At 39.8% G+C, this 12,557-nt stretch overlaps 1 protein-coding gene across 3 annotated transcripts in view; it reads left to right on the forward strand.

The window, feature by feature from the left end:
- The window catches only part of LOC126471137 (delta(14)-sterol reductase LBR-like), an 887,948-nt gene that overhangs the window by 226,381 nt on the left and 649,010 nt on the right, over positions 1-12,557 (forward strand). For all 3 annotated transcript variants that reach the window (XM_050099227.1, XM_050099228.1, XM_050099230.1), the window contains exon 12: positions 151-225. In XM_050099227.1, coding sequence (XP_049955184.1) covers positions 151-225 — 75 coding nt within the window. The remainder of the gene's footprint in view (positions 1-150; positions 226-12,557) is intronic.

The following is a 12,557-nucleotide window of genomic DNA, read 5'->3' on the forward strand; positions in this document are numbered from 1 at the left end:
TGGTTTCTTCTTCAGTATTTATTCTTTATCTGCCCTGTTTGTTGTAGTATTTTGTATTTACTGCTTAAATATATTTGTGTGTTTTTTTTTTAATTTATATAAACTAAATTGAACAGTTTTGCCTTTTAAAATTTTGTTACAAATCCACAGGTGCTGAAGATGTGCGTCCTTCGCCATCCCGAAGATCAGCTAGTGTGGAAATACAGAAGGAAAGTTTCACACGTAGTAAGTTGTGTTCCTGAAATTAGTCGATTATTTATTATTATCACTATACGAAAACCCAAGCTGCTAATTCACTGCATCTAGTTCTTGTAAAACAGTCAAGCTTTCTAAATTTTCGCTACTGTGCGGGTGTGAAACAGAGTATGAGACGATGGGCACCACACCAGAGGATGGCCAAGCTGGATGCGTACAGCGGTCGAAGCATCTGTGGCATGAGAGAGGAATGAGAGCCACTGCAGGTGTGCATGGCCCGTAGATGGAGCGCTGGAGGCGGCGTGGACTGCAGACAGAGTGCTCGATGAGGCGTTGATTAAAAATGGAGTGCAAAGCACCATCCCGGCCTAAATACTGGACCTGATCCACCTGAGCACCGATCTCAGGGAGTGCCTGAAGAAGACATTGAGTTGACCGTCAAAATATCGTGAGAATGATGCGAATAACAGGCAGAAGACCCAATTATTCAGAGTATTGCTGGGAAAACCGGAAGAATTATGTAATAAATAACTTTATACAATACTACCAGGAGAGTAATTTCCATAAGATTGGAGCATTCGATTAACTTCATACCTGTGCTTTCATTTGTATGAGTATTCATATGGAAAATATGAGAGTCACGAGAATGCTAAGAACCTTGACTGGCAGCCTCTGGATCAATTGCAAGCACTGTTATTGTGTGAGGCTTATTCAGGCCAGCAGTTCTCTGCCTGGGTGGATTTTTTATGTTCATAGCAAACTGTGGGGTCGGAACAATTTTTACAGCTCAACTTTGGCCTTCTGGTAGAAAGGAGTGCTAACACTCAACTAATAAAAAACAGCTCAAATGGACAGATCTCTTGAGGAAAACACCATAAGAATGATGGTAAAGAAAGTAACAGGGCATAAAATTGCCAAAATTCATTTATATTAGTAAAGAGAGGGGAGAGATATTTCAAAAACATTCACCGTTTCTACACATGTAAAACTTTAGAAGCAATAGCCCATCTTTGAAAGGAGTCAGACAACTTCGAAACAGCTACACTGCAAATTTCAAAGCTTTTAAGTTTGAAAAAAAAAATTGATGAATACCCTGTTGTAACAGAAACGCATAGTATCCTTAATTTCAGCATGCGGGTAGTCATCTGTCTAGGTATAATGGCTATTGAATGAAAGGAGGAGTGGTGAAACGTTGGCTTCTAAGCCACGAAGAAAATTGTTAAGAGAGATTATTGGGTTATTAGAAAAAAATAAAGCATATGTTTTGACATTTAACTCCCCTGTATTACCAGAGGATATCAAAGCTTGGTTTATCTGCCCCGAAGTTAGAACATGTATGCCAAACCCTGTGAGATCCTTTAAACACCAAAAGTTTGGATATACAACTCTTGGTTGTAACAGTGGGCTCATATGCCATAGATGGTTCCAAAGGCACTTAAGGCAAATTAACCCTGTACATCTATAATGTGTGTCAGCTCTTGAGGTGATCATCCCATATGAAACAAGGACTGATGTGCATTAATGCTGAGAAAAGCAAAAAGCAGAAACTGAAGATCATCAGAATTCCAAATGGTGAGCCGAGAAAGTCTTTAAAGTTATATAACGTCTAGCATTCACCAAACCTTTTATTATATCAGCTGCAGAAATCAGTACCATCGGATAACTGAGCAGTGCTACTTTCAATTGCTGAAGTCAATGTTGTGGACATGATGTTACCGTGGATGAACTAAAACACACTACTACCCTTTCTTCTAACACTTCCTGTTCATCATCACGGCAGAGGGAAAGGGGAAAAGAAAACTCTTACTGAAAGATGGTTCTTGTAATACAGTGAAATGTGAATGGGTTCAAAAAACATATGGAGGGGCTCAAATTCCTAGCACAGAAAAAGCCACTCTGCAGGAAAGACAACTGAAAATGATTGATGTCCTTGTGTTAAAAACTTCTCTCTTCAAAGGGAAGATGACATCAGTGGCAACAGAGCTAAGATTAGGGTAGCATTATTTATTATTGATACATTCACAGTTCACCTGTTCCACTCTCAACCAGCTTGCTTTAAGTAGCTGTTGTCATCCATCTGTCACTGAAAATTAATGTCTGCCCAGAGTACTTGCCACCATAAGACTCACTTGATAAAGATTCTATCGTAGATCTCATTGGGCAACTCCGTAAATCATTCCTACTTGTGTGTCATTTTAATGCACGTAATGTGTTTTGGGGTTCCAACAACACCTGCCCCGGGATAGAATTACTGAGAGCCCGATTGTGTCAGAAGATATCTGTCTTCTGAAGAGAGCGACACAATTTAGCTCTGCCGTAGATTTGTTCTTTGTAATTGAATTTTTCTTCTGTTCCCTGCATTACAGATATTGTAGTGTGGCAAGTGGATATCAATACACACTCAAGCTACCACTTCCCTACCTGGACACACATTCTGAATAGAAGAGAACACAAAAGAAGCCACCAAAATTGATGCTCAGCAAGGCAGACTGGATTCTGTATAATTAATTAGTAAGAATGGAACACATTGATAAAGATCATTAGCATCTGGAAATTGTGGGATTATATTGAATGCATGATTCACCATATTGCTGAGACATCCACATGAAATACCTCAGAACACCCTAAAGCTGTCCTCTCACGGTATGTGAAAATGTATGTGGATGAGGAGATGGTGATGTCACAGTGTGGTATTCCATGTTCCACAACACTGCGAAGTGTGAAATGAAGAATCTGGCATTTCACAATTTTGTCCCATGAAGAGAAACACAGCCAATGAGAGGCATCATCATTTTCGCATCACAAGCAGAATGTAGGAGTCACTGAATTTTCTGAATTTAAACTCCGTATTTTATGTTTTTTTAGTATTGAGTATGTGGTTGAATATAAGCTGCTTCAAAGCATCAGCAAATTGTGAACTCTCAAAAACGTGTCATTTTAGGTACGATTTGTTACAATGAAAGACAGGATACTTCATATCAGTAGTTAAAGGCTTCCTGTATTTGATGCATTTAATGTTATAATTTGTGTGCAATGAAAGTGTACTGTTTCATTGCTACAGCACAATGATGATCTATCAAAAGTGCATGGTTTTGCTACAATTATCATAGTTTAGTAAAACATAATGGAATTTTTAGACACAGCCTTTACACAGTATATACCACATTGAGGAGCGGTGGCCATATCGAAGCTGTAGCGAAGGTTACAGTACCATGAGTGTGAAAGGTAGCACGTTTGTGTCCAGCTCCTTCCAAATCCCCCTCCCCTAAAAGGTTGAGGGGCTTTCTTATAAATGTAATAGAAAGGTTATTGGCAACAGTCAAAGTTATTTATTAGAATCAATGTATTAGCTGCAATTCTTGCTTCATAGGCCATCGACTAGAATGTTTCCCCAGTGCATAGTAATCTTAACATGACTGACAGTCTGTGTCAGAAACTTAACACAAGTTACACACTGAAAGTTTTAGCTGTTATGAAACTGTTTGAAATACACACTGATCAGCCAGAACATTATGACCACGTACCTAATAGCCGGTAAGTTCGACTACATCTGCACACACAGGTCACCTCATTTCTGTAAATTCCAAGGACGCCATGTCAATCACATCCCCGATGTATTCAATAGGGTTCAGGTCTGATGAATTGGTGGCTAGCACATCAATTTGAACTCACCACTGTGTTCCCCAAGCCACTCCATCACACTCCTGGCCTTGTGAAATGGCGCATTATCTTCTTGAAAAATGCCACTGCTGTCAGGAACCATGATTGTCATGAAGGGGTGTATGTGGTCTGAAACCAATGTATGATATTCTTTGTCCATCATGGTGCCTTGCACAAGCTCCATTGGACCCACTGATGCCCACTTGAATGTACCCCAGAGCATAACGGTGCCGCCACCAGCTTGTCTCTGTGCCACAGTACAGGTGTCAAGGAGCTGTTCTCTTGAAAGTGATGGATTTGTGTCCTCCCATCGGCATGATGAAGAAGGTATCGGGATTCATCAGATAATGCAGTGCTCTGTCACTGTGCCAACATCCAGTGCTGGGCGAAGGGGGTGGGGGTGGGGGTTTGGGTGGGGGTGGTCATGTGCCCATTTCAGTCATAGTTGCCAGTGTCATGATATTAACATTGGCACATGCACAGGTCATCGGTTGCAAAGCCTGTTATTATGAGTGTTTTGTGCACTGTGTGTACAAACAAACTTGTAATTTGCCGAGCATGAAAGTCTGATGTTAGTTCTGGCGTAGTTCAGCGCCTGTCCTGTTTTATCAATCTGCCCAGCCTATGACAGGCGACATTTATAAAAAGGCGTGGCCTCCAACCGCATGATGTCTGGACGTGGTTTCAGCTTTGTTTCTCCACAGTACTCCTTGAACACCTGAGGAGTCACGGATTCTTCGAAATGCTCGTGTCAAGCCTCTGCATCATCATAACCTGCCCTTGGTCAAGCTCAGATGAATCACCCGCCTTCTCCATTCTACACATGGACAGCCCACTCACTGATACTACATGCACTGTGCATGTGTCTGACTAGCAGTCATACCTTGCCAGTTGGTGCTGCTATCGCCTGGATGGGTTTAAATCGATAGTAGGTCGGTGGTCATAATTTTGTCACTGATCAGTGTATATACCTATCTCTTGGTTTTATGAACTGTCTCGTGTTAGTGTTTTGCCAGTAGATATCTTTGCCATTGATGGTGAGCAAATCGAAAATTTCTCCTCTTCCTTTCGAATGAAATTATGAAACTTGTGGTGTCACCGCCAGACACCACACTTGCTAGGTGGTAGTTTTAAATCGGCCGCGGTCCATTAGTACATGTCGGACCCGCGTGTCGCCACTGTGTGATCGCAGACCGAGCGCCACCACAAAGCAGGTCTTGAGATACGGACTAGCACTCGCCCCAGTTGTACGGACGACGTAGCTAGCGACTACACTGACGAAGCCTCGCTCCTTTGCCGAGCAGATAGTTAGAATAGCCTTCAGCTAAGTCAATGGCTACGACCTAGCAAGGCGCCATTAGTAACATTGCATGTATCTAAAGAGTCTCACTTGTATCGCCACAATCTCCGGATGTACCAAAAGGATGGATTAAAGTTAAGTATTCCAGAAGCTACGTACTTTTCTTTATAGCATTCATTACGTATCCTGTTGCAGACCTTACGCCATCCTGCTGTAACTTAGCGCGTGCCTTTCGGATTCCTTTCATTGTGACTAGGCTGTCTTGTCTAGACACAACAAAACTAATCCCAATCTTGAAATCTGTGCGATGAAGTATGTTACTTCAATGTCATGATAGTCAATATAACATCGAGAATATGGATATTATATATGTGCAATCTGACAATAGAAATGAGACTAACTATATTCGGTTTAAAACTGAAAATAGGATGGAGATTTAATTGAGTTGACAATTACTTCTGCTAGTATGTATCTCAGATCGTTGTACAGCATTATATAGTGTTCCTCTATCAACTGTTCATTGTTCAAGCTATCAATGAGTCCAGAATCTTCTTTGCAATTTTCTTCACTATTCTTTCACAGTTGCTAACAGAGTTAATGCAGCTATTTTATGCGCATATATTTTTGTAGAGAATCTGTTAGATTTACGTGCCAGATGCAGCTGGGAATAGCTACTGGAGAGTGCTGTAGTCACAAATCATGATGATGACAATGTTGGTTTGTGGGGCACTGAACATTGTGGTCGTCAGCACCCATGCAAGTTCCAAATCTTTCCATTTCCAGTCTTGACACTTCCCAAATGATGAGACAAATCATGATGCGGAACATATTTTGTGAGATGTTGCATGTTGCTTCAGAGCATGCAGCAACCATGACAGACACGACATCTGGCATGCTTCATGATGAGAAACATGTCCCTTGTGAGGATTGCTTAAGAGGCAATGGTGGAATGGAAAATGCCGTAGTGCAGTTAGGGACAAATGGGTGGCACAGTGAATGTTCAGAGTGAGAATAACAGGAGAGAACCATTTAGTCTTCAAAGTTATGAAAGCACAAGTATGGTGAATAATTAAAGCAAGCAGAAAAGTGTCAAGGCAAGAGTTTTGTAAAACCATTAATCATTCCACACCAGCTCCTATAATATGCGAGTCAATCAGATGGGTCACTGATAAAGGTTGTGCTACTCTCATCCCTGCCTCAGGACCATGGACTGTTTTGTATAGCATGTTGGGACAGCTGTGTAAACAACTATGTGTTCTGCAGGTATCAGACCGACAAAAGGAGCTAAAAGAACAATGCCTATCCCTCGCCTCTGCGTCAAAGTTAGTGAGCCACCATTTCTATCTGACAGGGGTCCTGACTGTGCAACATGCCTTCAAAGCTAAGTCAGCCAAAAATCTCCAACATACAAACATTCCAACAGAATGACTGTTGCTGACCATATGTGAGCCACAAAGCCATTATGAGTCCAGGCAAAACAGCTTTTAGTAGACAACAGTATAGGACATCAAGGTTCTCCTAGAGCAGTGGAGCATTCAGCTCTTGGATGATAGACATACCCAGGAAGAACTTTAAATTACTTTCAGGGGGGGGGGGGGGGGATATTGGTATGGCATATTTTGTCAGCAAACATTCTTTTGTATTTTAAACAATCACTGTAATGATTCAGTGGTTTATGCAGATGGTCCCAAGCAAGGTACTTAGGTGACTTTTCATTAGTTTTTCCAGGCAGCATCCCAAGCATTCACTTGCCAACAGACTTCAGTGTCTAGGATGCATGGTTGTATGCAATCTGGATGGCTCTTATGCAAATGAGATGTATGCATATGAAGATTTTCCTTAACTGTTCCAACTCACAAAGTGCTATGCAAGGCATCGAGAGAATATATCTAGCAGAAAATTTTCTACAGAAAATTTTGGCTACCCTGTTTTCTGTACCGAACAGGACAGGTCAGATTTTGGGGTAACGAGATGACGGATACAGTCAAACAAGTTTGTGATAAGAATTCAGTGACATCAGTTAAGTCACTAGTGAGAAGGACAATCATGGGTACGTGGGGAAGAGTGTGACTTGAAATGAGTGGAAATAAAATTCAGACACTTAAAACAACTTACTGACTGTGACGTACTACTCACTCAACAAAATGAGACCATTTTTACTGGATCTATAAAGAGCCTGGCACTTTGACCACAATTTCCTCCTGCGTCAAAAGTGAAACGTGTGGCGTTACTGTAACAATGTGCCATATTTTATGTATATGTTGTTTGTATGCTGATATGAGAGCATTAAATGGCTTGGCTAGAGATTTGCTTTTTACTTTAAGCAGTGGTTGAATGACTATGGCACTTGTTTTAAATTTTGTGACTACATAATGAATTTTTTCGCTACATAAAATACACCCATTCATACTCAGCAAGGGTGCTGATAACCAAGCCATCGAGCACCGAGTGGTGGTGGTGGTGGTGGTGGTGGTGGTGGTAGTTAATGTTAAAATAAGGCCGTCATGAGAAATGTACCAGTAATATCGGACCATTTTAGTATTATCTTCAGAGCAGCTTCACCATCAATAATGAAGGGTTTAATTACTTTTTTGTTTATTTATTGAATATTATGTAAATTGTGATTTTCAATCCAAAGTGCATTTGTGACACCTCTCATCTATAACAATTGCAATGCACAAATCACTTAAGTGGAGAAGAAAAACTTCTTTCCTTGTTGTATCTTTATAATAGAGAATTAAGTTATCATCTGCATTTCACAAACACCTTGTGCTATCAGAGCAGTTTCTGCAGGACAGAATCTTTACTTGTGAAGTGTAAGTGTTGGGATGCAAAGGTGGTTTGTTCTTGACCATATACACTTTTGGACCCTGTAGACTTATCTAGGTTGATGTGAGATAGTGCTAATAGCTAGCCCTTTCTCTAATGTTATGTAAGAAATGGCACTGACAGGATTGCAGTTGAAAATGGTGGCTGAATACAGAGATTGGACTGCATCTACATCTTTCACAGAGTTACACCTGTGGATTGAGAGCACATGTTGCACAGGAACATGCAGGGAGACTAGTTAGATAATGTGGATAATGGAGTGCTGATGTGGTAAGAGTGAGGAGGATGATTTTGGAGGATATTATCATTTCAGGGATGGCAAGAGATGTCTGAAACCCTTTTGGAGTATTTTGTTTGGTTTGTCCTGCACTGATTGATACTGTGTGACAAAGGAAATGCTCTTACGTGTCTGGTTAGCAATGTGGGTGGCATATTAGTTTTACATGGGAATCAACATGGGAGATCCATTCCCATAGTAAATGGAAAGTGTGAATTCATTATGTGAAAACTAGTCAGATTTTGGGGGAAGTGAACTGCTTGTCCCATGGGTTCAAACCTTTGCGCACTTATCACACTTGTGTTCTGACTACTTAAGTCACCATTTTTGCACTTACATAATTTCTTTTCACAAACATTTCCAACCAATCAGGTTCCAACAGACAATAATTCTCATAAGTCTAGTCTTCTAAAACCACGTCAGCCAACCAGAACCATCTTTAAACTACTTGTGCTCCCCTTGTTAAATATTCCTTCTCTGGAATTCCAAACTCCTACATCCCATCTGCTTGCCACAAAATAATTAGACAAACACACTTGACACAGAATGTGTTATCATCATACTGTGATCATGAATCACTCTCAATTTAAAACATTACATGCAGTTTATTCATATTTAAGACTACCCACAGTTGCTATTGGTGTTTTAGGTATGAATTAAAATGCTAATTACTGAGAATAAATGAAAAATTTGCATGGAAAGCATGTAACTGTGAAATAAATGTTTTTGCTTTTAATACTAGGAAAATTAGTTTATTCCACAGTTTTGATGATCTTCCATGTTTTACATTACATACTTCAATTTGCACTCTGCTACAGTTTTATTATCCTCAGACAACTTACACTGCCTGACCAAAAAGTTGAAGCACCTAGAAGGGAAGGAAGGAACAAAACGAAACTCCTAGGTTTGAGAGTTTATGTGATGTTATTCCAGTGGTTACAGTATTAAGTCAAATTTACAAAGAACTTGGATGCCTGAGTCCATTTATCAGTATGACATCGTATCCACTCTGGCCCTGATGAATGCTTTGATTTGGACGAGAAGGGTTTCTTAAAGCCATATTATTCTCTCCTGAGGTAAGCTGGCACACAACTGTTGTAACTAGTCCTTTCCCATAAGTGTTTTATTGGAACAGATGTGGGGATATTGCTGACCATGAGAGTAATTCAACACCACGTTTGCACAGTTCGTAGAGACATGTTGCATGTCTGGATTAGCATTGTTCTGTTGAAAATGGAACCACGATGCTGTTGCACAAGAGGTAACATGTAAGTACACAGGATGTTCGTGACATAACATTGTGTTGTTAAAGGTCTCTCAGTCACTACCAGCTGCTACTTGAAGTTGTACATGATGGCTCCTCATACCATGAATCCAGGAGTAACACTGCTGTGCCTCTTCAAAACATTGGAAGAATTGGAGCTTTCTCCCCAGGTCATGGTGCAGGTACATTACATGTTTTCAAATGGCAGGTGAAGAGGCAAAGGAGTTACAGTGTGCTTAGTGCTCAATACAGTGATCCTCCCTTTTGATGGTCAGATGTGGTTGACTGGAACCTTGACATTGAGTATCCCTGGTTCGTGTTCCAAAGCAGTCCAACGTTTGGAACCAAGCCACACCCAAATGCCACACAAATCAGATTATTGAATGATTCAGCCAGCTGGCCAAATGTATATACCAGGTCCCTTTCAAAATCTGTCAGGTCTGGCCTTTCTACTTGTCATAGAGAATTGCAACTCTTATTCATTTCCATACCGACGAGTGGTGTTTAGCTCTACGAAGTTACATTGACATATGACCATTAGTTATTGTAGCAAAGCCATAAAGGTAGTGGCGTGGCATTTTATCTAAATAAGGACATAAAAGCTTAAAAAATTTCCTTTCTTGAACACCACACCAAAGAAGGATCAAGTGAAATGACAGGTATTGTACTCCCACAGTAATGATCTTAAGTTACCAAAGCATAAAGTGATTGGAGTAGATAGGCCACCAAATGCTATTGTAATGCTGTTTATGGATAAACTTAGTAGTGTTGTTGGTCAGTCCAGTTCTAATGACCTTATTATATTAGGTGACTTTAATATAGATGCAAACTCAAATAGTATAGTAAACTTGAAACTCAGTGATGTACTGACCTCATACAGTCTTGTAAATATAGTGAACTCAGACGCCAGAGTGACGGACACATGTTCCACTAGAATAGATTATGCTATAATCAACAAAGATGTTATAGATAAGGTAAATTACAGTAACTTAGATTTTCTTTATTCTGACCACTTCTGTCAGGTGGTAGAATACAAAAATTCAGTTGTGCCTAAAATAACAAAAATTGTGCTACAGAAACAAATGTTGAATACCTCAAATATTAATGCTCTTAAACACAAACTAGCGAATGAGAGATGGGATTCTGTGTACCTGGTAAAACGGTCGGATGAGAAATGGAATGAATTCTACTCAACCCTACTGCATCATTATGAATATAGTTGTCCAGTCAGAGAAATCCAGAAGGTAGTTAAACACTGTCAAAATGGAAGTAATCCTAGACTAAAACTCCCAACAAATCTGATTAGGCTCAGGCAGCAAGTACATGATCTAAACCAGCTTTATAAAGCCATTACTATGCCGGTTTTCAAGGAAAAATACAATAGGACCAAGCAAACTTTTAAAACTGAAATTGTTAACCTAAGGAAGCAGATTAACAACAAAACAATAGAACAGTCTGACAACATAAGCAAAGCATCTTGAAGCTGTTTGACAAATAGTGAAAAGGTCCCAACAAGATGAACATGGACCCACTCAGCATAAGACAGATGGTAACATTATAAAAAACCCAGATACTATATTAATATTTTTAATAACAACTACATTTCTGGTGAACAATCAACTCGTATTATAGATTCACAGTTAGAGACCCGATGCCATCTCACGCAGTGTACCGAATTTGAATTTGTGGAAGGGAATGAGCAGGAGGTTTGCAGGGCAGTATACATGCTAAAGAAATAATGTTCATCTGGATGGGATGGCGTATCCAGTGCTATTACTAAAGTGTGCTTAAAAGAAATCTCTAAACCTCTTACCTGATTAATTGCAACATTAGAGAGAACATGTATCCAACAGTTCTAAAAATGAGTGTAGTGAAACCAGTGTATAAAAAGCGAAGTAAGGAAGATGTCTCCAACTATAGACCAATATCATTAATTCCCACTTTTAGTAAGATATTCGAAAGCATTATCCTTTCTCAGCTAAGTGCCTTTTTCACAAAACCTTGTAGATTCTCAGCATGGCTTCAGAAAAGAGCTAAGTACAACCACAGCAGTTACACAGTTCATTCATGAAGTTTACTGTCTGTTGGACCAGAAGATGCAGACTGCAGGTATATTTTTGGATCTGATGAGCATTTGATACGGTAAACCATAGGGTACTTCTTAAAAAGCTAAAATCTTATAGTATTGGGGATAAAGCCATGAATCTTCTAACCACATACCTGCTGAATTGTAAGCAAAACACTAAATTGTCATACAAACTAGATAATAAAATCATGAACTCCCAGTCCACCAGTGAACCTGTATTACAAGGTGTACCACAGGGCTCAATCCTTGGACCCTCTGCACAACCCATTAACTCCCATATTGTAAGCTATGCAGATGACATGTGAATCTTATTCTACGCGAGTGAATGTAATGAGCTAGAATCTCTTGCTACTAGTGGTGTCACAGAAGTAACAAAATACTTCAGTGATCAGGGACTCAAGGTGAATGTCACCAAATCTCAACTACTGACATTTAAAACAGGCTGTTCTCACCACAACAATATGAATAGTGTGTGTAATATCTCTGCAACAGAAAATGGTAACTGTAAATTCCTGGGTGTGTATGTTGATGAAAATTTGCGGTGGACATACCACATTAATTTCGTATGCGGAAAAGTCAGTAGTGCCATATATCTCCTCAGCCAGCTCGCAAAGATAGTTCCTAGCCAAGCACTGAAATTAGTATATTATGGAACACTTTCACCCCTTTCTTAATTAAGGAATTGAACTATGGGGCTGTGCAGCTGATGTACATTTAAAAAGAATACTACTACTACAGAAAAGAGCAATAAAACATATACATGGGATGGGACATAGAGATTCATGTTGTGAAGTGATTGTGCAGCAGAAATATCTGACAATATATTCTCTGTACATCTTCAATATAGATGCATATTTTTATAATTCAACCAACAGAAGCTATCAAGGGCAGTGATGTACATGATCACAACACTAGAACAAAGTGTAACTATTTCCGTAACAGAACA

The sequence above is a fragment of the Schistocerca serialis genome, chromosome 3 (genome assembly GCF_023864345.2).
Source record: "Schistocerca serialis cubense isolate TAMUIC-IGC-003099 chromosome 3, iqSchSeri2.2, whole genome shotgun sequence".
In the NCBI taxonomy this organism is placed as follows: domain Eukaryota; kingdom Metazoa; phylum Arthropoda; class Insecta; order Orthoptera; family Acrididae; genus Schistocerca; species Schistocerca serialis.